At 37.6% G+C, this 24,730-nt stretch overlaps 1 protein-coding gene across 3 annotated transcripts in view; it reads left to right on the top strand.

Moving 5' to 3' along the window:
* Nucleotides 1–24,730, top strand: part of LOC106069171 (uncharacterized) — a 64,602-nt gene that overhangs the window by 4,682 nt on the left and 35,190 nt on the right. For 2 of the 3 annotated variants that reach the window (XM_056008235.1, XM_056008236.1), the window contains exon 1: nt 4,983–5,207. The exons of the other annotated variant lie outside the window; for it this stretch is intronic. In XM_056008235.1, the coding sequence (XP_055864210.1) occupies nt 5,144–5,207 (64 nt within the window). In that variant the 5' untranslated portion in view covers nt 4,983–5,143. Of the gene's footprint in view, nt 1–4,982; nt 5,208–24,730 lie in introns of those variants that run through there. 3 annotated transcript variants of the gene reach the window in all.

The following is a 24,730-nucleotide window of genomic DNA, read 5'->3' as shown; positions in this document are numbered from 1 at the left end:
TTTTTTTAGGAATTGGGGGCCGCATATATATATATATATATATATATATATATATATATATATATATATATATATATATATATATATATATATATATATATATATATATATATGTGTGTGTGTGTGTGTGTGTGTGTGTGTATTACAACTTAGAAAACTACGCTTGCTAACTGTGGATCATGTCATTTAACTCGTATTTATACGCATTATACATCACTTTTCATTTCTCCACTCTGCCAATGAAGGACTTGTCATTAAGCGTTAGCAATTTCTGAAACCTATTTTACCATTTGCTATTATCTTTTTACATCACATTTCACCACAGATGTACACTTATACTTAATGTGAAGCATCGAACTGTTTACACTGGTATGACTACATAATCTTACGGAACTGTAGATCCAGCTTACTTACTTACTTAATCCTGTGCACTCCCAGGGGAGCATAGGGCCGCAACCACACCTCTCCACCGAACTCGGTTCTGAGCAGCTTTCTTCATCTGCTCCCATGTCATTCCAGTACCCTCAGCTTCACTGATGGCTGACCTCTTCCAGGTTTGCTTGGGTCTGCCCACTTTCCTCTTTCCTTGTGGGTTCCAGTCAAATGCCTGCCTTGCAGCTTACTCGTTGTTATCCTTGTGACTGCTGTCAAATTACAGTCAGTCGTCATCGACCTGTCATTACACGTGCTTAGTTTCCACACACACAGACAAATGCATGCTTTTTCACAGATATATGTGGATCCAAATAATGTGAAAGTTTAGCAGCAAGGTTTTTTTTAAGTCTGGAAATACAGCTTCTGGCACATATAAAGCTACCTAGGAAGTACTGTCTGGAGCTTATCTTTCAGCTCATAATTGCTGGCGTTAGGTCATCTGGAGCTAAATCAGCTTCTGCGCAAAATGGTGAGCTGATGATATAGAAAATTGGCTCTTGACGTCTTAAAATTTACTTTTATAATTTCCATAATTAAGAAATTTAAATAAGTCTTCTACGTTTGCCATTTCACTAGAAACAGTTTCATTTGCTAGCTTAAAGGACCTCATTCACCAATCGTAAACAAACAACATTTAGTCACATGATCTTATTGATAAAACAACGGGAAAAACTGTCACGTGACAACCATCATGAATTAAACATGAGATCGTAAATTATATAGAAGAGATAGAGCACCACGTGGCTAAATGTTGTTTGTTTACGATTGGTGAATGAGGTCCAATGGAATCCTTGGCTAGGATGTAAATGTGACCTAAATACTACGCTTCATTTCATGTGTATGATGTGTGTGCATTCATGCGTGTACCAGTGAACTAAGTAAAGACATTACGCAGTCCCAAATAGTTAAGTCTGAAATGACTTTTAACCACGTGATCTGATTTAGGATTTGTAAACAATCCAAGCACCACTAATGAGACAATAAAAAAATACAAAAATTCTAAAAACCTCAAAAATTTCTAAACACATAAGCCCAGAGTTCTAGACAGTGAAACCCTTTGACAGTTAAGAAAGCCCTTGACGACCTTTGACTTATTGTCAGCAAAGATCTTTCTATTACAGCGGTTCTCAACCTTTTAAGCTCGGCGACCTTTTTTTTACAATCCCTCACTTTGCCTCGACCCCCCACCCTCACACACACACATCAATAGAAGAATAGACAAAACAATCCATTTTTTCGATGGTCTTAGGCGACCCCTGGCATATCGTCAAGCGACCCCCAAAGGCGTCGCGACCCACAGGTTGAGGACCCCTGTTCTATTAGAACTTCCTCGTGTGATTTTGTTACATACTATGGGGATCACTGAACTAGATCGTACAACAATATCGTCATTTTAACGCTTAGTTGTTGCCCTCTTTGATCAGCCACCCTAAATGGTGTTGAATAAATTATGTTGACCTTTGGAGCACGTGACAGTCAAGGGTTATTAGTGTATCCAGTATCGATTATGACAAGCTCTTTAGCTACCCCCCCCCCTCTTTTTTTTTCCAACTGGTACATATCAGTGTAAAGAAGGGCGTGATTTGACTCTTTATAATTTCGTTCATTGCTACTTCCAGGCAGTGCCCGTTTGATGCCACGTTCAGACTGTTTAGTGCTTCATCCACGAAGTGCCCGATCGCTGTTGCGCCTAGTAGTGCCCGTTCAATGCTGTGTCCAGGTAGTGCCCGTTCAATGCTGCACCCAGGTAGTGCCCGTTCAATGCCGCGTCCAGGCAGTGCCCGTTTCATGCTATATTTAGGCAGTACACGTTTGCTGTGGCATCCAGGCATCGACCTTTTTTTAATGCCACACGCTTGAAGTGTTCGCCAGACGCAGCTGCAACTCTCAGTATTCAGAGGCTTATTCAGTGTCTTCAGTAACTCTTGAGTCGTGAGCTCTGATTGGCTGGCCAGTCATCTCAATATACATGGCATTTCTGCTGGATGTCTAATAAAGGAGGGGGACCGAGAATATTTGTTTTCGAAGATCTTGTTCCTGAACAAGCGAGGAGCCTTTTTTTTAATGCCCCCCCCCCCCCGTGGGCTATTTTAAATTTGTGTCAACTTCAACAGTAGAAGGATGTTCTGGAAAGTGGATATATCATGTAATAGTTATAAAACAATAATCTCTGACACAGAGCGTTAAAGGAATAATCAAGAAAACATAATCTCTAACACAGCAAGTGAAATGTACAATGCTAGATAAACAATAATCTCTAACACAGCAAGCTAAATGTACAATGCTAGATAAACAATAATCTCTAACACAGCAAGCTAAATGTACAATGCTAGATAACAATAATCTCTAACACAAGCTAAATTTACAATGCAAGAAGACGATAATTTCTAACACCGCAGGTTAAATGTGCAGGCTTGATATTAAGAATTGAATGAGAAACACTTGAGCGCTTTCAACACATTATAAACACAATTTATTTTTTCCCCTAAATCTTTCTGTCGTTTCTTGTATTACCTGGCGTTAACGCGGCGTGTGAAAAAACACTCTGCTCAAGTCATGGCTTCAATGTCAGAGTCACCAAGCTAATTAACAAAACAAGAAAAAAAAACAAGTTGCATTCATCGTATCAAATTAATTATAAATGTTGCCGGGTTGGAGAGTTGATGAGTTACGTTGACCCAGGGCAGGATATTTACGTCTGGATTCATTAATGGGGAGATAAGTAGAGACGTTATCATTTATGTCTGCTAGTAACTAGTTAGCAAGCCTCTTGTTTCTATGTGCACATTTCTGTCTGCTAGTAACTAGTTAGCAAGTCTCTTGTTTCTATGTGCACATTTCTGTCTGCTAGTAACTAGTTAGCAAGCCTCTTGTTTCTATGTGCACAATACTGTCTGCTAGTAGCTAGTTAGCAAGCCTCTTGTTTCTATGTGCACATTTCTGTCTGCTAGTAACTAGTTAGCAAGCCTCTTGTTTCTATGTGCACAATACTGTCTGCTAGTAGCTAGTTAGCAAGCCTCTTGTTTCTATGTGCACATTTCTGTCTGCTAGTAACTAGTTAGCAAGCCTCTTGTTTCTATGTGCACAATACTGTCTGCTAGTAGCTAGTTAGCAAGCCTCTTGTTTCTATGTGCACATTTCTGTCTGCTAGTAACTAGTTAGCTAGCCTCTTGTTTCTATGTGCACAATACTGTCTGCTAGTAGCTAGTTAGCAAGCCTCTTGTTTCTATGTGCACATTTCTGTCTGCTAGTAACTAGTTAGCAAGCCTCTTGTTTCTATGTGCACAATACTGTCTGCTAGTAGCTAGTTAGCAAGCCTCTTGTTTCTATGTGCACAATACTGTCTGCTAGTAGCTAGTTAGCAAGCCTCTTGTTTCTATGTGCACATTTCTGTGCACATTTCTGTCTGCTAGTAACTAGTTAGCAAGCCTCTTGTTTCTATGTGCACAATACTGTCTGCTAGTAGCTAGTTAGCAAGCCTCTTGTTTCTATGTGGACATTTCTGTCTGCTAGTAGCTAGTTAGCAACTCTCTTGTTTCTATGTGGACATTTCTGTCTGCTAGTAACTAGTTAGCAAGCCTCTTGTTTCTATGTGCACATTTCTGTCTGCTAGTAGCTAGTTAGCAACTCTCTTGTTTCTATGTGCACATTTCTGTCTGCTAGTAACTAGTTAGCAACTCTCTTGTTTCTATGTGCACATTTCTGTCTGCTAGTAACTAGTTAGCAAGCCTCTTGTTTCTATGTGCACATTTATGTCTGCTAGTAACTAGTTAGCAACTCTCTTGTTTCTATGTGCACATTTCTGTCTGCTAGTAACTAGTTAGCAACTCTCTTGTTTCTATGTGCACATTTCTGTCTGCTAGTAACTAGTTAGCAGCTCTCTTGTTTCTATGTGGACATTTCTGTCTGCTGGTAACTAGTTAGCAACTCTCTTGTTTCTATGTGCACATTTATGTCTGCTAGTAACTAGTTAGCAAGCCTCTTGTTTCTATGTGCACATTTCTGTCTGCTAGTAACTAGTTAGCAGCTCTCTTGTTTCTATGTGGACATTTCTGTCTGCTGGTAACTAGTTAGCAACTCTCTTGTTTCTATGTGCACATTACTGTCTGCTAGTAACTCGTTAGCAAGCTCCTTGTTTCTATGTGCACATTACTGTCTGCTAGTAACTCGTTAGCAACTCTCTTGTTTCTATGTGCACATTCTTTTCACTTTTAATTCAGATGCGCTACGTTAAATTTTTATTCCATTCAATATTTTGAAATATCGTAATTTGGAAATATTTGTCAGTTATTCATACCCCGTATAATCTAGAAAATTAGATAAAATTCTCTTGCCAAAGTTTTCTGAAAACTTGTCCTAAAAAATTCAGCCTACCCCGCAATGAAAGATGAATCACCATATTCCACATCTAACGGTTCACAATGCCGCGCAATCAAAACAACACTAGACACCAGTGACTCAATACGGCGTTATTTCCAAAACTAAGATAAGAGACTAAGCCCTATGTAGCTAAGGCTAGTGCTTTTTTTCCCAGCCAGTTTAATCCGGGATAAACTTCATGTGCATTCAGTGTTAGCGTATGTTTTAGGCGGGGAGTCGGGATAATCTCTAGATCAGTGAAGGCCACAGCCTGCATAAGAGCTCAAAGCTCAGCAGCAACAAAGTTTGCTAGAAGAAGAACAAGAAGTTTGGGCAAACTTTTTTAGGAATGGGTCGAAAACAGAAAGAACATTTTGCAAAGGGCCATTTTTTTTTGTATTTTCAAAATTACGGTGAGTAAAACTGATATTATCAAAATTCAACTAATGAACAAGCAAAATAATAAAAAAAATCTCTTTAAAAAAAGCAAAGCTTATCTAAGGTTAAGAACCCCTCCCTTACATATACATATATATATATATATATATATATATATATATATATATATATATATATATATATATATATATATATATATATATATATAACAAAATGATTACTTACCAATAATTAATTGAATAATTGGTAACGTTTTTATTCATACATGTTTCATTAGGTACAATAAATAATTGTTTAAAGTATTAACTCTGTGGGAGAATGCGTGAGAGAGAAATAGCAGTAACAATTATTAAAGGGGACTAGACCCTACTAATTTAGCCATACCTGTGAATAATGAAGGATTAATCGTCACAAACCGCTCTGTACACACACCCGTTTGTATGTTTGTGTAGTAGAAAAACGACAGTCCACTACCGGCCTGGCTATGGAATGTTGACCCCAACTGTCTTCTCACCCGCCATCGTGGCCTTAAGTTAGTAGGTCAGTCTATCTCTGGTCTATCTCTAGTCTGTTTATCTCTGGTCTACCTATTTCTGGTCTGCCTATCTCTGGTCTGTCTATTTCTGGTTGTGCCTATCTCTGGTCTATCTCTAGTCTGTTTATCTCTGGTCTGTCTATCTCTCGTCTGTCTATCTCTGGTTGTGCATATCTCTGGTCTATCTCTAGTCTGTTTATCTCTGGTCTGCCTATTTCTGGTTGTGCCTATCTCTGGTCTATCTCTAGTCTCTAGTCTGTTTATCTCTGGTCTGTCTATCTCTGGTCTGCCTATTTCTGGTTGTGCCTATCTCTGGTCTATCTCTAGTCTCTAGTCTGTTTATCTCTGGTCTGTCTATCTCTGGTCAGCCTATTTCTGGTTGTGCCTATCTCTGGTCTATCTCTAGTCTCTAGTCTGTTTATCTCTGGTCTGTCTATCTCTGGTCAGCCTATTTCTGGTTGTGCCTATCTCTGGTCTATCTCTAGTCTGTTTATCTCTGGTCTGTCTATCTCTGGTCAGCCTATTTCTGGTTGTGCCTATCTCTGGTCTATCTCTAGTCTGTTTATCTCTGGTCTGTCTATCTATGGTCTGCCTATTTCTGGTTGTGCCTATCTCTGGTCTATCTCTAGTCTGTTTATCTCTGGTCTGTCTATCTCTGGTCAGCCTATTTCTGGTTGTGCCTATCTCTGGTCTATCTCTAGTCTGTTTATCTCTGGTCTGTTTATCTCTGGTCAGCCTATTTCTGGTTGTGCCTATCTCTGGTCTATCTCTAGTCTTTTTATCTCTGGTCTGTCTATCTATGGTCTGCCTATTTCTGGTTGTGCCTATCTCTGGTCTATCTCTAGTCTGTTTATCTCTGGTCTGTCTATCTCTGGTCAGCCTATTTCTGGTTGTGCCTATCTCTGGTCTATCTCTAGTCTGTTTATCTCTGGTCTGTCTATCTCTGGTCAGCCTATTTCTGGTTGTGCCTATCTCTGGTCTATCTCTAGTCTGTTTATCTCTGGTCTGTATATCTCTGGTCTGCCTATTTCTGGTTGTGCCTATCTCTGGTCTATCTCTAGTCTGTTTATCTCTGGTCTGTCTATCTCTGGTCAGCCTATTTCTGGTTGTGCCTATCTCTGGTCTATCTCTAGTCTGTTTATCTCTGGTCTGTATATCTCTGGTCTGTATATCTCTGGTCTGCCTATTTCTGGTCTATCTCTAGTCTGTTTATCTCTGGTCTGTCTATCTCTGGTCAGCCTATTTCTGGTTGTGCCTATCTCTGGTCTATTTCTAGTCTGTTTATCTCTGGTCTGTCTATCTCTGGTCTGTCTATCTCTGGTATCTAGTTATTTTATAGGCGAGTTAATAGAAATAGTTCAACTATCGCTTCTTTTCTTTTCCGCCTCTATCATGCCACAGTGTTTACGAACATGGCGATGTTTTACAAGTTTCGAATGTTCCTTCCGAATTCTAGGTTATTACCTCCTAGCCCAAACCACCCTCATGACGAAGGGGGATGGCGGCGGGCAGTGCTCGAACCCGGGACCACCGAGATGACAATCCAGAGCGCATACCACACGACCATGAAGTTTATCCTTTGTTCATCTTCAGAGCCCTAGTATAAGCTAGACCCTTGAATAGTCCAGTTCCGAGCTTGGTCATTGATGGTTTTAGATCCAGGTTTGGCAATAACGCCGTGTTGGGGTCACTGGTGTCTAGTGTTGTTTTGATTGCGGGGCGGCATGTCCCGATTGCGGGGCGGCATGTCCCGATTGCGGGGCGGCATGTTCTGATACTAAACTATCGAAATCTGCGATGTTATTATACAAGATGTTTTTAAGACTGTTTGTGAAGTGCATGATTGTTTGATCAGTGCTAGCTTCACACGATATTCATTCACCTCGTGACCTTATTTAACCTTTTAACCTCAGCGAATAGTTCGATTTTTTTTTCGCAATTGTTATAGCAACAGGGATCCTGGCATTAAACTTTTATTAAATTCTTAATTTACACTGCACAGTCTGGCTCTGTCCGGTCCTTGTATTTTTATTCAAAATGGAATATAATGGCTTATAATTGTAATTTGAAATGTATACCTTTGTTATACCAACAGGGGTAGTTTTTCTTATCGGTGTATTCGAGTAATTATGTGCAATTAGCAAATAAATTGGAGTATAAACTCACCAATGGTTTCCAATTAGCATTTGCATTAATTGTTTTTATATTTGTATTGAACAACTGTAACTTGTATGTTTATTTGTGCGACCTATTTTCTTTTAGGTATTTAATTGCTTAATTACTAACTGTAACACGATTATTTGGACCACACCGTACGGGTGTACAGCAATGTTTCTCAAACATTTATCTATGGCGTCCCAGCAAAGGAAAGCAAATCTCGTTTGTCCCCCCCCCCTTTTTTTTTTCAGCCAGCTGGTCCCTTATTGGAGTCCGGGAGGGTTTTAATGATGTAATGTAAAAGAAAGAAAGTTACATAGAAATAAATAGGACTCTGCGCTCCTCCCCCTTAAGTGGACGCGCCACCCAGTTTGAGTATGTCATGCCTTAGAGCAGACGTCAGAGAGGTATGAAGAGCAGATGTGATTGTTTGATCCTACACGATTGAGTCGAAACTCTAGAGAAGTTATTTTAAGTTGTAGATCGTATACACATGTTTTGGAAGCATTGTGATTGTGTTAGGACTCTTATATTCTTTTCTGCAATCACCAGATCTATTTATGACTTGCTTTGAGAACAGGCAAAGTACTTCTGAAATAGTAGATAACTAATAAAAAAAACTATAAGAACAGTTAAATTACTTTGAAATAACAAAGTACTGATAAAAAAAAAAACAGACAAAAAAAAAAAGGAAAAGTACTTATGAAATAGAAGACAAAGTACTTATAAAAAAAGTACTGCTTAAACAAAACTGCAAAGTACTGCTAAAACAGAAGGGGAAGTACTGCTGAAATAAATGGCAAAGTACTGATAAAAACAGGCAAAGTACTGCTGAAAAAACAAGGCAAAGTACGAATGGTTACACCGACAAATGCTGGCTGATTTATTTCTCTTTATTCATATATTTATGATTTTGGAAATATTTATGCCTTCGAATCTCTGCTGTCTAAGCCTGTCAGTAATTAAACTCACTGCTCAACGAAGTTGTCGGCCTTGACCCCCCCCCCCCCCCCGCCAGCCGTCTATTTTCTGGGACGTGTACACTGTCCAGATCTTTGTTTATCTGACGATGTCTTGATTCTAAATGAACAGAGATGAAAGATGGACGCCAGATAGCATCTTTCCCCCTTCCCACAAAGCAAACACAGCCGTTTAGTTGAGCGCCGTCCTTAAAACGAGGGTTAATTTCGACCAGAGTTCTACCGTACAGTTAGTTCTAACCTTACATCCTAAAACCTGTTAACATTAGATAGGGATCACAAGGCGATGTTCTGTGTTTTTTTTTTGTTGTAAAATCTATGGGGAAAACAAAAAAACGTTACCAACTTAAAACGAACGTGTTTATGAGAAACTTTTATATGGCGGTTTGACATTTTATAGATTGTCTTAGAAATATACACACAAAAAGATTGTTTCTTAGAAAGTGAAGACGAATTTACATAAACTATTTGATCATTCTTGTCAGTACAGAGAAACAATGAACATCAGCGTTGTTGGTCAGTTTAAAATCTTGATCATTACTTTTCTACACCAGTGGTTCTAAATCTAAATATAAATGCGCGAAGTAGGCTACGTAATAATCTTCTTGTTTTTTTTTTAGGAACGTCTGTAATATATATTGTAAATCAGTGGTTCTAGAACAGTTTCAGTGGTTCTAAGTCAAAATATAAATGCGCGAAGTAGGCTACGTAATAATCTTCTTGTTTGTTTTTTTAAAGGAACGTCTGTAATATACATTGTAAATCTGTGGTTCTAGAACAGTTTCAGTGAGTCTAAAACTTAAGTTCTAAATCAGAGGTTTTAACCGATGGCTCTAAATCTTAAATTGTAAATCCGAGGTTTTAACCAATGGCTCTCAATCTTAAGTTGTAAATCAGAGGCTCCAAATCAATGGTTCTAAATCATATATTGTTAGTCAACATATCTAAAATCTTGAGTTGTAGAAAGAAGTTCAGAAACGATGGTTGTAAATCAAAATCTTTCAATCATATTTTCTCAATCATCTGTTGTAATTCAGAGGTTTTAAACTAGTTTTCTTAATGAAAAGTTGTAAATCAGAGATTGTGAGCCAGTGGCTCGAAACACTAGATTGTAAATCGGCGGTTCTGAATCCTTGGTGACAGATCTGCGGTTTTGAATTAAAGGTTCTCCAACAGTGTGTTGACCCTCGATCCCCCTCTCCATCAAAAGACATTACCAGCCCCCAAGTTTTGAGATCCACGTTCCCTTCGTTGTGTTCCCTTTGTTGTGTTCCCTTTGTTTGTGTGCATTGAAGAAACGTCTTGCTTATGTGGGTTTTGTTTTATAGTTTCTGATCCAATTACCAGCCATATTGTTGTGGACCAAGCATTCAATGTCAAGCTAGTGTATTGATTTTTAGGTCGACTCTTTTTTTTTTTTTTTAAATTTTGAAATTGATCACGTGAGCATGAAATTTAAGACTTACTGTAAATATCGCGTTGAATCAATCTAGTTTTGTGGAAAAATAACTTGACATAAGAAATTCTTATATATTCAATTAGACTTTTTTTTTCTTTTATTCTGTCTTTCTTTCAGCCCGTCTTTCATTCAGTCTGTCTTTCAGTTTATCTTTGTTTCAATCTGTCTTTCAGTTTATCTTTGTTTCAATCTGTCTTTCAGTTTATCTTTGTTTCAATCTGTTGTTCAGTTTATCTTTGTTTCAATCTGTCTTTCAGTTTATCTTTGTTTCAATCTGTCTTTCAGTTTAGCTTTGTTTCAATCTGTCTTTCAGTTTAGCTTTGTTTCAATCTGTCTTTCAGTTTATCTTTCTTTCAATCTGTCTTTCAGTTTATCTTTGTTTCAATCTGTCTTTCAGTTTATCTTTGTTTCAATCTGTCTTTCAGTTTATCTTTGTTTCAGTCTGTCTTTCAGTTTATCTTTGTTTCAATCTGTCTTTCAGTTTATCTTTGTTTCAATCTGTCTTTCAGTTTATCTTTGTTTCAGTCTGTCTTTCAGTTTATCTTTGTTTCAATCTGTCTTTCAGTTTATCTTTGTTTCAATCTGTCTTTCAGTTTATCTTTGTTTCAGTCTGTCTTTCAGTCTGTCTTTTAGTCTTTCTTTCCTATTGGTATAGAATTATGTTTTATTTACGGTTTTGTTTCCCATGTTACATTTCTTCCTTTGCTTTCTTTTCTTTTTTCCCTGATGCAGTTCCTGATTTATTTTCGATTTCCTTCCTTCTTTCTCTCTTGCTTCTTTCTTTAAATTGCTATCTTCTTTCCTTTATTTCCACGTATTGCTTTATTTACTTTGGAACTCTTCGTCGGCCTTCACCTTGATGGCACCCAGATGCATCTGTACCTGAAGACAACTGTCGAATTTATTCTGCATCACAAAAAACAAAAACTGAGTTCATTGAGAGCATGAGGTGGGTGGGTGGGCCTGTTTCAGCTTGGTAAGCCCACCGGTTCTTAACTCGTCATTCTACAGTTGTCTGCTATACAATTATTGTATATAAATTGCTCTAGTATATTGACTGCGAAGTTTGTCTACAACATGGTCTGTGTTAATTCAGAGGTACTTCTAAACTATGTCATTTATAGTTTTCAAACACAATTAGATGTAATATAAATATATATATATATTTTAGACAGTGCCAGAGTTGAGTACGTCGAGGCTCTGGGCAGGATTTTTTGTGGACAACCCCCACCGCCCCCCACCTTTTTTAAGATTCAATATTAATTTAATTCACTTAATAATTTTAATATTCTAAAAGAATGTCGTGCTTGTGAATAAAGAACTAGATTTCTTGATCATTTAATTTTACTAATTTTTCTTTATATTTTATAAAAAAAATGCTTATTTTGTTAAAAATTATAGATTTTTGAAATGCGAATCCCCCCCCCTTTTGTTTTTTTTAAAGTGTGAAGACCTGGGCGGCCTTATAGTGTTGAACTGGAGTAGATCCGGGGCCTGATTCTACGCTCGGCCCTAGTTTACTTTGTCCGCTGTGTTTATAATTCGTCGCCCAGTTTACCAAACGCCTTTCCTTGTTGCGACAAATGTTGTGAAGCCTATCGGTCTACCGTCTGTCGGTAACATCAGGTAGGTCCACATGGAACTCTTGACGAAGTAAGTTTATTTGAGGCTATAAAATCATTCGGCCATCATCATCAATGTCAATGTCTAGCCGACCCAACTGAATACTAATTAGTCTCGCTTACTGATTTAGCATCTAATACAAGCAGACACACATTATGTTAACCCAGCTGGTTAGCTATTACCGTACACAAATACTGGAAGTTAGCATTCACCTGACGACACAATATAATTTCGGGATACAAATCAAAGTATTCCAACAAAATCTTTTAAATATTTTTTTTTGTTACGATATAATCAAGTTTTATGGTGAGTCTTCGACACTGCTGTTCAACAATCACAGTCTATTCTGTACAAGTAAAATATGGCGTCATCTCTGAGTGCCATCATTCTGTAATCTCTAACCAAAAATCGTTCTCCTCATCAATTTCCGTCTAAAGATAATTATTTCGGTTCGAGAGTAAGGCATTGGCCTAGATTCCGACGATTAGGGATGAGAGCAGAATTTCCCGCGACCAGTAGCGACCTGATTATTTTCCCACCTCTGATGCAGTCATTGTGTGTGTGTGTGAGGTAAATTTAGTTTCGGATGTGTTGTCACGGTTCACCTACACGCTGGCCAGAGACCAGACAACGGGTAGGAATGTTGGAACACTTAATGCACTTGCAGTGCGACTAGATACCTTTGGGTCTGGTCAGAAAATTTATTAGCGGCTAGATGTAGTTCGTAACCTATAAAGGGAAGTGATTTGCGACAAACCTGATACTGTTCCCTAAAGGAAGGCCTTTCATGGAAATCTTGGGAGGATCATAGACGCTTATATGTGTGTTCTAACTGGCCAGAGTTTTTTGTTTACATGCGTTACTTAGGAGATTGTGCTTCTGTTAAGCTGTTTGACACTCATCCATAATCAATAATGGTTTTTAGGAGAAATGCGTTTTGCACGCGATTAAACATTTTTGTGGTGATCCATTGAGACAGAGAATGTCTGAATAAACCATTAGCTGTTCACTAATACAGCACTAAACCTTAGCTTACAAATACAAAAACTTAAAGCAAATAAAATACACCAAGAAGGCAATGAATATTTCATCTGAAATGCTAGGACACATTCATCATCTTCTTCTTCTTCGTTCTCATTTTACATGTCGGAGGGTTCAGATCAGTAATTCTATATCTGAGATAAACTGCGCAGTGGTTTCCAGATCATGCAGTTCTTCGTATAGTTTTTGTTCTATATCAGCCGTTCTCAACCTTTTAAACTCGACGACCCCTTTTTACAACCCCCCACTCTGCCGCGACCCCCCCCCCCCCAAACACACACACATACAGCAATAGAAGAGTAGACAATACTAATCCATATTTTCGATGGTCCTAGGCGACCCCTTGCAAATGGTAAATCGACCCCCAAGGGGGTCGCGACGCACAGGTTGAGAACCCCTTTTATATATGAAGGTTTATGGGGCCAGAGTCTTGTTCGGGCCTCTTGATATAGTACACAGCTTTGAAGGACATGGTCAGCGTTCTCTGGTGATGCTCCACGAGGGCGGGTTAATCTATTCACCGTTCACTAACACAACACTAAACCTTAACTTACAATTACAAAAACTTAACATAGTAAACTACTCGAAGTAGGCAATGAATATTTCATCTGAAATTCTAGGACACATTTATCTAAGTATTCTTTCTTTCCGAGTGCCGTTAGAGCATGGAACAAGTTGCCTGAATCAGACAGGAAAAAAACCCATTGCCTTTTGATTTATCAATCTCTAATTAATGAGATAAGTCAACACTTGGATACTCGTAGGACGTTATATCATCTTTGTTTATTAAGAACGTGCGTAGTTTATAAGATAAGAAGGAATACATTAAAGAACTTATAAAGGTAATTTGTTTCTCTCTATGCTCCCGCCACTGTTTAGGGACTGTTTATGTGGCCAGCACAACGACCAACTGCCTTTACTTTTTCCAACTAAAGTCATCTATATCTATATTTGGGAAAGATCTTACTTTATCTTATAATTAATTACTGGTCACGTTCCTTCGTAAAAGAAGATGAATGTCGGAGCTCCCGCCACTGTTTAGGGACTGTCAAGTATCTTCAACTGGTCAGCTGACTGTTTGTGTGTCTGTGTGCGCGTGATCGCTGATTGAAAAACATCAGCTTTAAACTTTAAGCTCCTGGGACTCGGAGCCTTGATTACAATGAAGCCTGCGACTGTTGGTGTTTAAAGTGGGTTAATAATTGAAGCGTGTTTTCAGTTCATTGCCGAAGTCTGTTTATGACCTGGTAACGTTGTCCTGGGCTATACTTATGGCTTTGAGCGCGATGGTGTTTGCATAGCAGACAAAAACACTGCCTGGCTGCCTTGTCACGTGAACTCCTGATGGGACCCCTCAACTCAAGAAAACATTAAGAAACTGGAACAGACACAAAATAGAGTAGTGAGATTCATAACTAACGAATATTCACATTTGACTAGAGTAACACCTTTAGTAAAATCACTAAATTTAGAAAGCCTTCAGGACAGAAGACTCAAAAATAAAGTAGCAATTATACATAAAACACTGAACCATAATCTTCAAAATACAAAAACAAAATTTAATAAAATACTCAGACAAAAAGATAAAGGCACATTCCTCGTCCCATATGCTAGGACAAATGTTTACAAATACTCCTTCTTCCCTAGTGCTATTAGAGCATGGAATGGGTTGCCTGAGCTAGCCAGGAAAACCAGTGGCTTGGCAGAATTTAAGTCATTGGTTAATATGCATGACTAGATGCATGACGCGTAGGACGTAATCATCTTCTTTTTTGAAGTAACGTCTGTATCAAATAAGATATCAGATAAGATGTCCTGCACGAGGTTCAGGCTAGGACGTAATAATCGTCATTCATGAAGGAACGTCCGACACAATTAGAAATGAATATAAACTGTGGGATTTGTTGTCAACAATTTTCTATTTCTTCTAGGTTCTAGCTCAGTGATTCCCAAAGTGGTTTATATAGACTCTCAGGGGTCTACGAGACGAAAACGTTTGGGAACCGCTGTTCTAGCTTGAATGCCGTAGTTCCCATTTTCTCTCTCGAAGTGAATGACCCTTGCCTAAACACTTAGTAGATTCTTTAAGATTTTGGTTTCGTCTCATGGCCAGAAGATGAGTTACTCTATGAAAGATGCTGTTTTTAGCGGCTCCCCAAAGGGGACTAGCCGCTATTTGTTTTGTGTGGTCTGTCTGTCCGTCCGTCTGCCTGTCCCGTAAACTAGAAAAGATATTGAAAATCCGACTTCATGATATTTTATACCTTTCAAAGTTCTGATGCAACGGATATTTTTTTTCTTTTCTGAAAGCGAAAAAATTTAATTTTTAAAATCAACTGTGCAAGCAGTTAGTTTTTTTTCATAAAAATACACCAATTAGATAACCATTTAATAACATCAGTTAGGCCATGTTCATATTTAACTTCACCTTTACCTATCCCTTAGTCTGTTGGACCATTGGGGCACCACACAAGATCTTTCTACCGTCTTTCTCCATTCCTCTCTGTCTTTAGTCTTTGCTAGAATTTCTTCAATTCTTTAATGTTGTCTTTCCATCGCTTTCTCTGGCTTCCTCTTCATCTTCTTCCCGGTACTGTTCCTTGAAGGAAGGTCTTTGCGAGCCCAGAGGACTTTGTGATGTGGCCATACAGCTTGAGTTAATGTTTTTTGACAGCGGTTAGCAGGTCATCGCGGGGTCCAATTGCTGTATTGATCATGTTTCTAACCTCTTCATTCGTGATGCGGTCTTTGTAATTTACACCTAGGATATAACTATATTTTCATAACTATCATCTCATCTAATACATATGAATATTAACAATGAAATAATTAATAACTTTAATAAATCTCCGTATCCTGTGGTATCAAGTCGTCAGTCGAACTAACACTACAACAGCACGTCTCTTCTTTTGGTATCGACGGAGATAGGGTTGTAGCTGTTGATAGTTTGTAGTTCATAGTTTCTGATATTCTTTCTGAAAATATTGAAACCTAGACTTTTTACCAACATGGGCGGACCACTTCGGGGGCCAATTTTGAGTTTGTGTTTCCACACAAACTGTCTTTGTAACCTGGTTTTAAAAATGAGTTTGTAAGTTGTGTAAGATGGAAAAGTTGTTTTCAAGTTCACTTTTAAAACAACAGAGGCTCAAAATACTTATTAAAAAAGTAGAAACTATAGTATTTGTCTATCGTGGCCCGCAAATGAAAATTACCAATTATATCTAGAAACCTTTTGATAAAAATGATGTATATTGACGCCGCCTGACGAATTACTGTTGAAAAAAACATTTTTATGAAGACCCATTCTCTTTTACAACAAAGGGGCTCTTACTAATGGCTGCCTGGTCGTGTGGTATGTTCTCTGTATTGTCGATTGATTGTCTTAATGGTCCAGTGTTCGAGCCCTGCCCGCCGCCACCCTCAATGTACTGCGGGAGGCTTGAGTTAGGCTATCTGTCCACCCAACTCTAATAGGTACCTGACTTTAGTTGGGGAAAGTAAAGGTGGTTGGTTGTTGTGCTGGCCACATAACACCCTGCTCGTTAACCGTTGGCTAAAGAAGCAGGTGACCTTAACATAATCTGGCCCGTAGATCGCAAGGTCTGAAAGGGGAAACTTTACTTTTCGGAGGCACGGCGGCTGAGCGGTAAAGCGCTTGACTTCCGAACCGGGGGTACCGGGTTCGAATCCTAGTGAGGCCTGGGCTTTTTAATTTCGGGATCCTTGGGCGCTTCTGAGTCCACCGAAATCTAATGTTTACCTGACATTAGTTGGGTAAAAGAAAAGGCGGTTAGTCGTTGTGCTGGCCACATGACACCCTCATTAACCGTGGACCACAGAAACAGATGACCTTTACATCATCTGCCCTATAGACCACAAGGTCTGAAATGGGAACTTTACTTTTTTTTAATGATTATCTTCAAAACTGAAGAAACTCCAGAAACACAAAACAAAAAAATTTTTTTTGGGTACATTTAAATTCATCACCATCATCATCATCATGATGTTCCTTGATTTTCGTCGTAGTAGTGCTGTGACAGTTCGCGTCACCAAGTCCCTCCACTTTTCCCGTTCAGCAGCTGTTCTCAGGAGGATATCAAGAGAGAGGCCGGTCCATTCATTTAAGTTGTCCAGCCAGTTTTTCTTTGGACGACCCTTTCTTCCTGCACTGTAACTTGTAGGATGACCTCTTGATAGCGAGTCACGTCTTACAATATGACCAAACCAGCTCAGCTTTCGTCTATTCACAGTATTGAGGAGTTCCACCTTTTTTTGCCAGCCAGGAATTTGACTTTTGACAAACTCATTTGTCTTCTTTCAAGTAACAACGTTTCAATGTGCCTGGTACTACACAATAGACTTAACGTCTTATAAAAGACAAACCAATAAGTCTCTTGTCACACTCTAGTGAAACTAATACATGATACGTTAACTGTGAGCCCAGCTACACATTTTATATATTTAACACACACATACACACAAGCCGACACACATATGTGTCCATGTGTAAAATGTAAGCCTAAATGTACATTTCTTATGGCACATGGTTCTACTTTATCATAGAAACCACACAATTTAACTTAGTTACGATCTAGACTAGACTGATCCGTTTTACCTGGAAAGCTACGTGACTTTTTTCCAAACTTTCCAAAGCTCCAAATAAATTTTTTTTTTTTGGGGGGGGGGTTATTTACCTGTCTACAAGAATGTCTCTCTAGATCTGCATTCCAATGTGTTCCGTGAAGAAACTTTTTTTTTTAGGCTGCTAAAAAAACAATAAAAAAACATTCTTTAAATCTGTTATAAAATCAAGAACCTTCTTTTAATCTGTTATAAAGTCAAGAACCTTGCTTTAGTCTGTTATAAAATCAAGAACCTTGCTTTAGTCTATTATAAAATCAAGAACCTTGCTTTAGCCTGTTATAAAATCAAGAACCTTGCTTTAGCCTATTATAAAATCAAGAACCTTGTTTTAATCTGGTATACCCAAAGAAATATCAATAAGACAGTCATAGCTAAAAAAAAAAAAATTCAAACTTTCAAACCTTGCAATCTATAGAGCAGATGATTTAAAGGCCATCTGTTTCTGTGGCCGAGGACTAACGAAGGTGTAATGTGGCCAGCACTCCTGTACTTTTCCCCATTTGAGCTGGCTGGACTTCAGATTCGCCCTAAAGATCCCGAAATTCTAGATATTTGTCTGCAGCATTGGCTGAGCAAATGCTCCTAGTAATGAATAATCCCCAATTATCCTTAAATAAAAATGCGAGGCTAAAGCTATGATGGTGCTTCTAATATGAGTGGATAGTCCAGCAGCCTTCGGTCAGTGTTTCATCAGAACTACGTTCACTGTGGTAAACGTTGAGAAATAGATGAACTGGTTTCTGACTTTGCTACTTAGAAGGCCTGAAAAAAAACTTTTGTAAATAAATGTTTCATCCATTTACTGTTAAATAATGGACATAGAATTAGATAATAGTTTTATCAACGTTCAATAGTTGTACACCTAAAAGTATTTTCTTAATGTAAATGTGTATAATGAGAATGGACAGACGTAGAAGGCGAAAAGAAGATATACCACCGAAGGACGGGAAAAAACTGCATTCCTAAAGGACCTCATTCACCAATAGTAAACAAACAACATTTAGTCTTCTTATCTTATATAATACAGACGTTACTTCAAAAAAGAAGATGATTACGTCCTACGCGTCATGCATTTAGTCATGCATATTAACCAATGACTTAAATTCTGCCAAGTCACTGGTTTTCCTGGCTAGCTCAGGCAACCCATTCCATGCTCTAATAGCACTAGGGAAGAAGGAGTATTTGTACAAATTTGTCCTAGCATATGGGATGAGGAATGTGCGTTTATCTTTGTGTCTTTCAGAGTATTTTATTAAATTTTGTTTTTGTATTTGAAGATTATGGTTCAGTGTTTTATGTATGATTGCTACTTTACTTTTGAGCCTTCTGTCCTGAAGGCTTTCTAAATTTAGTGATTTTACTAAAGGTGTTACTCTAGTCAAATGTGAATATTCGTTTGTTATGAATCTCACTGCTCTATTTTGTGTCTGTTCCAGTTTCTTAATGTTTTCTTGAGTTGAGGGGTCCCAAACGGAGGATGCATATTCTATTATTGGCCTAACCAAGGTTAAGTAACATTTTAGTTTTATGTTCTTATTTGATTTATAGAAATTTCTTTTAATAAATCCTAATGCTTTGTTTGATTTTTTTGTAGTTTCATCAATATGTGGATTCCATGATAGTTTTTCATTTATTATAACACCTAGGTATTTTGCGTTTTTAGTCTGTGTTACTGGTTTGCCATGAATAAGATAAGTGGAATTAATTTGTTTTAGTTTTTTTGTTACTCTTAACAACTGACATTTTTCTGGGTGGAAAGACATGCTCCAATTTGATTCCCATTTCTGTAATTCATCTAATTCTCTTTGTAAAATATCTGTGTCTTGTGTTGTTTTTATTGTTCTATATATTATGCAATCGTCTGCAAATAATCTGACTTTTGTTCCTGAACTAATGCAATTTGGTAAATCATTTATGTAAATTAAAAATAGTAGTGGACCCAAGACTGTACCTTGAGGTACACCTGAGTTTACTGTTATCGGTGTTGATTTAGAGCCATTTATTATTACAGTTTGTTCTCTCCCTATCAGAAAGTCTTTAATCCACTGATGCAGTGGACCATTAATGCCGAAATATTTTAATTTTTTAAGCAAACTATGGTGGTGAACTTTGTCAAAAGCCTTAGAAAAATCTAGTAAGATAGCATCTATTTGTTCACTATTATCTAAACCTTTTGAAAAATCATCAATTAGTCCTATTAGTTGTGTTTCACATGATCTATATTTCCTAAAGCCATGTTGGTATGGTGTGAGGACATTATGTTTGTCTAAGTGGTTTATGATGTTGCTACATATTATGTGTTCTTGGATTTTACATGTGATGCTGGTAAGTGATACTGGTCTGTAGTTCCCTGGGTCAGATTTTTCTCCTTTTTTAAATAGGGGGGTGACATTAGCTTCTTTCCAGTCCTTTGGTACTCTGCCCTGGTTAAGTGAAGCCTGAAAGAGTATTTTGAACACTGGGGCTAGCTCATTACTTAGTTCTTTGAGTAATCTAGCTGGAATACCATCAGGTCCAGAAGCTTTATTTGGTTTGGTGTTGGCTAATAGTTTTTGAATTCCATTTTCTTGTACTACTATATCTTCTATGTTGTCTACTTGGTTCAAATTCAGTAATATGTCTTTGTCTCCTGGGGCTGAGAATGCTGATGCAAAGTATTTGTTTAGAATGTTTGCTTTAGTTTCATTATCATTATGTATTATGTTATGTTCATCTTTTAATGGCGCTACGCCTGTTGTTTCCATTTTCTTAGACTTAATGTATGACCATAGGTTTTTGTTGTTATCTTTAGATATTACATTGTTTATGTATTCACTCTGCAGCTGTCTGCTTACTTTTTGGGTTAAGTGTTTAATTTTTATATACTTTTTGTAAACTCTTTCTGCATTAGTTTCTTTAAATTTTCTATAGAGGTTTTCCTTCTGTTTACAAAGCTTCTTTAGTCTATTATTAAACCAGCATTTATTTATTTTGTTTGATGTGTATGTAGTTGGTATATGATTTTCTATTATGCTTTTAAGATGGTTTTTAATGAAATTCCAGAGGTCATCGACTGGTTGGTTAATGTCTTTTTCTAATAAGAATGTTTGTTGAAAGTTTAGTGCAGCTTGGTGTAGTTGTTTTAGGTTACATTTATTCCAGAGTAAGATTTTTCTTTTGGGTTTTGTATTGGCTACTGCTTTTATCTGACTGTGTATTTTTATGATCTCATGGTCTGATAGACCAGGGATAATTTCATAATCAACTACTAATCCAGGTCTGTTGGTTAAGAAGAGATCTAATGTGTTGTTTAATCTAGTTGGCTTTTTAATGATTTGATCTAAACTTAGGTTGTGTAAAGTTTCTATGAAAAGCTCATTTATGTCCTTAAGGTTTTGGTGTTTATCTATGGTTAGTGTTTTCCAATTTATATCAGGTAGGTTGAAATCACCCATAATCCAAAAAACTGCATTTTTATTTGTCTCTTTAAGTGTAGTAATCTGATTACATAGTTCCTGCATGTATTCTAAACTAGAATTTGGTGGTCTGTAAATGCTGCCTATTATTAGGGATGTAGTCACGTGATCTTATTGATAAAATAACCGAAAAAAACTGTCACGTGACAACCATCATGAGATCGTAAATTATATAGAAGATATAGAGCAACACGTGGCTTAAATGTTGTTTGTTTACGATTGGTGAATGAGGTCCGTTAACCTTCGGACTCGAAGACAAGCCTTAGTCTTATTATAATGGAATGGGACTTAGAACTCACAAAACATTAGTCTGTCCGTGTGAAACACCTCTTAGTCATTTAATTCTGTGAAGAAACTGTACAAACATTGACTTTTAAGTCCTAACTGAATCGACTTTTAAGACATTATGACTTGTAGAGAGTCCTAAGTGAATCTAACGTAATGGTATTGTTTCTTATAAAAAAAAGCTTGGAATTGGAATGTCTTTTGGTCACTGTACCGATACATTCAGATTTACTCACTATTTTTTTTGTCACATACTATATTCGTCTTCTTGAGGGGAGTGGAGTACATCAAGATATTCTTGAACCCGGGCCCACGGGTTGCTACGCCACTGGTCTCTTTCTTTCTTTCCCTCTTTTTTTTTTCTCTCTCTCTTCTCTGTCTCTCTCTCTCTCTCTCTCTCTCTCACTCACATACACACCCCATAACACCCACCGCCCGATCCTTTTAAAAGGAATATTTGATGGTCACCTCTTACCCGCCCAGCCCACAGCCTGTTCATCCTCTGAGTTGACCGGAACTCATGAAACTATACAGTTTAGTGAATGTACCTTCAACTTGCTATTAAGTTAACCTCCATGTCTCATTCCACATGCAATAGTTGGCTAAAACGACAGATAAATGTCACGACAATGGACCTCATTCACCAATCGTAAACAAACAACATTTAGCCACGTGATAACATTGATAAAACAACGAAAAAAAACTGTCACGTGATAGCCATTATGTATTACAAATTAGATCCTAATTTGTATTGAAGAGTTAGAGAATCACATGGCTAAATGTTTTTTGTTTACGATTGGTGAATGAGGTCCATTCACCTAATTGATAGATCCATTAGGAAGTTTTGATAAAAGAATGAAAATCAGTTTTGTTTGTAATTAAAGATAATTTTACTTTGGTAAGAAGTAGCTGACAAATCCAACTAAGTATACTTTTAAATATGTGCAGATAACTTGAGACAAAGTGCATTCTTAGCTTAGGAAACAAAAGGAAACGCTTTCTGTAAATCTTACGTATGCAGCCGTAATTAGATAAGCAATCTACTAATGTAGTTAGACTAGAAATCGATGGTTTTAATTGGACATTTAATTATTTGTTGAAGTTTGATTAGCTGGGATGAAATGAATAAACATATACTCTAACTAAATTCAATCATATTATAAATAGGATCTGCGTAAAAAAAAAAGTCGATTCTACGTCATCGGTCTAAGAGGAGTCACGTGCCGACGTGCGAAAGGTGTTTTTCTACTATTGGCTGGTACTGTCATAAATACCAATCTGGAAGTTCCAGATCATAACGCTAAACTCATGTAGATCTGGTGAGGGCGTGGGCACATGACACCCTCATTAACCGTCGGTCATAGAAACAGATGACCTTTACATTTAAATCGCAAGTACTGAAAGGGGAACTTTAATTTTAACTTTACTTATAGGTCTACCATTTCAAATGATGTTTCCTGGGTACGCCAGCTTAGAGAGAGAAGTTATTGGAACTAAATTATCAGTTTTTGAAAATAAAAAGATGGCTTACATAACAGATGAAAAGTTAGCTTACATAAAGAACTTTACCTATAGATTTCTGACGTAATCAAATGGTCTTTATCGAATAGTTATTGTTCCCCTTATTTAGTTTAGCTTAATTGCATTGGAATTGAGATGCCACAGAAGGACCCCAGGTATCACTTACAAAGACCGCATCAGAAAGATACTATACAAAGGAGCACGATGACCTTCTAAGTACTACACAGAAACTTAACCTCTAAGGCCATATCACAAGATTCGTAAAAAGGTTCGTAAAGATCTTCCTCCAGGGAACAGTACAAGGAAAAAGAAGAAGAGGCAGACAGAGCAAGCGATGAGAAGATAACATCAAAGGATGGTAAAGTCTGTCATTGAAAGAAATACTACCCAAGGCGAAAGACAGAGAGGAATGGAGAAAGACGGTCAACAGATCTTGCGTGGTGCCCCAAATGTTCAACAAACTAAGGAATAGGTGAAGATCAGAATATTGCGTTATAACTTTAAACATTTTACAAAGATATAAAAAAAAAAACAATACACAACAACTACAAACTAAAGACATGCGCAGTTGAAGTGAAGACTTCACTTCCTATTTGTTTAATTCTGACCGACAGCTCGAAGGGACTCCTACGAGTTTCGCAACTGGACGAGACCCCCACTCGAAATGAGACACAGCGAAGAGTGTCAAGAGATGTTCAATTATTGCTCATCCGAGTAGACGCCAAACACACAACTCTCTGTCTAAAGTGACCTTTCTGTTTCTGTTGCCTTGTACCTTACGGCTAGTTCTGGTAAGAGCATTACGAAAGACCGTAATCAATGAATGGAGTTCAGAAATGGTGCTTTGGGTCTAGATCTATAGTGTTGATGCATGGTTTCGACAAATAGACGTCTATCTGGATGGCGAAGTGTTTCTCAGTAAATTGCGTCTAATTCTGTGCTGAAACATTCAATTTTGTGCACATGTGAACAACCTGTTTTGTTTTCACGAAGATAAATGTCTATCTGGATGGCGAAGTGTTTCTCAGTAAATTGCGTCTAATTCTGTGCTGAAACATTCAATTTTGTGCACATGTGAACAACCTGTTTTGTTTTCACGAAGATAAATGTCTATCTGGATGGCGAAGTGTTTCTCAGTAAATTGCGTCTAATTCTGTGCTGAAACATCAATTTTGTGCACATGTGAACAACCTGTTTTGTTTTCACGAAGATAAATGTCTATCTGGATGGCGAAGTGTTTCTCAGTAAATTGCGTCTAATTCTGTGCTGAAACATCAATTTTGTGCACATGTGAACAACCTGTTTTGTTTTCACGAAGATAAATGTCTATCTGGATGGCGAAGTGTTTCTCACTAAATTGCGTCTAATTCTGTGCTGAAACATCAATTTTGTGCACATGTGAACAACCTGTTTTGTTTTCACGAAGATAAATGTCTATCTGGATGGCGAGGTGTTTCTCAGTAAATTGCGTCTAATTCTGTGCTGAAACATCAATTTTGTGCACATGTGAACAACCTGTTTTGTTTTCACGAAGATAAATGTCTATCTGGATGGCGAAGTGTTTCTCACTAAATTGCGTCTAATTCTGTGCTGAAACATTCAATTTTGTGCACATGTGAACAACCTGTTTTGTTTTCACGAAGATAAATGTCTATCTGGATGGCGAAGTGTTTCTCAGTAAATTGCGTCTAATTCTGTGCTGAAACATTCAATTTTGTGCACATGTGAACAACCTGTTTTGTTTTCACGAAGATAAATTGTTTAAAAAAATTAAGATTGTTGGATTGGCTTTTCACTCTGGAGCGTTTAAAACGAAATTCGAAGACAAAATGCC

This window comes from Biomphalaria glabrata, chromosome 13 (assembly GCF_947242115.1).
Source record: "Biomphalaria glabrata chromosome 13, xgBioGlab47.1, whole genome shotgun sequence".
NCBI lineage: Eukaryota > Metazoa > Mollusca > Gastropoda > Planorbidae > Biomphalaria > Biomphalaria glabrata.
The sequence above is the reverse complement of the archived record's forward strand: the minus strand, read 5'-3'. Positions and strand labels throughout refer to the sequence as shown.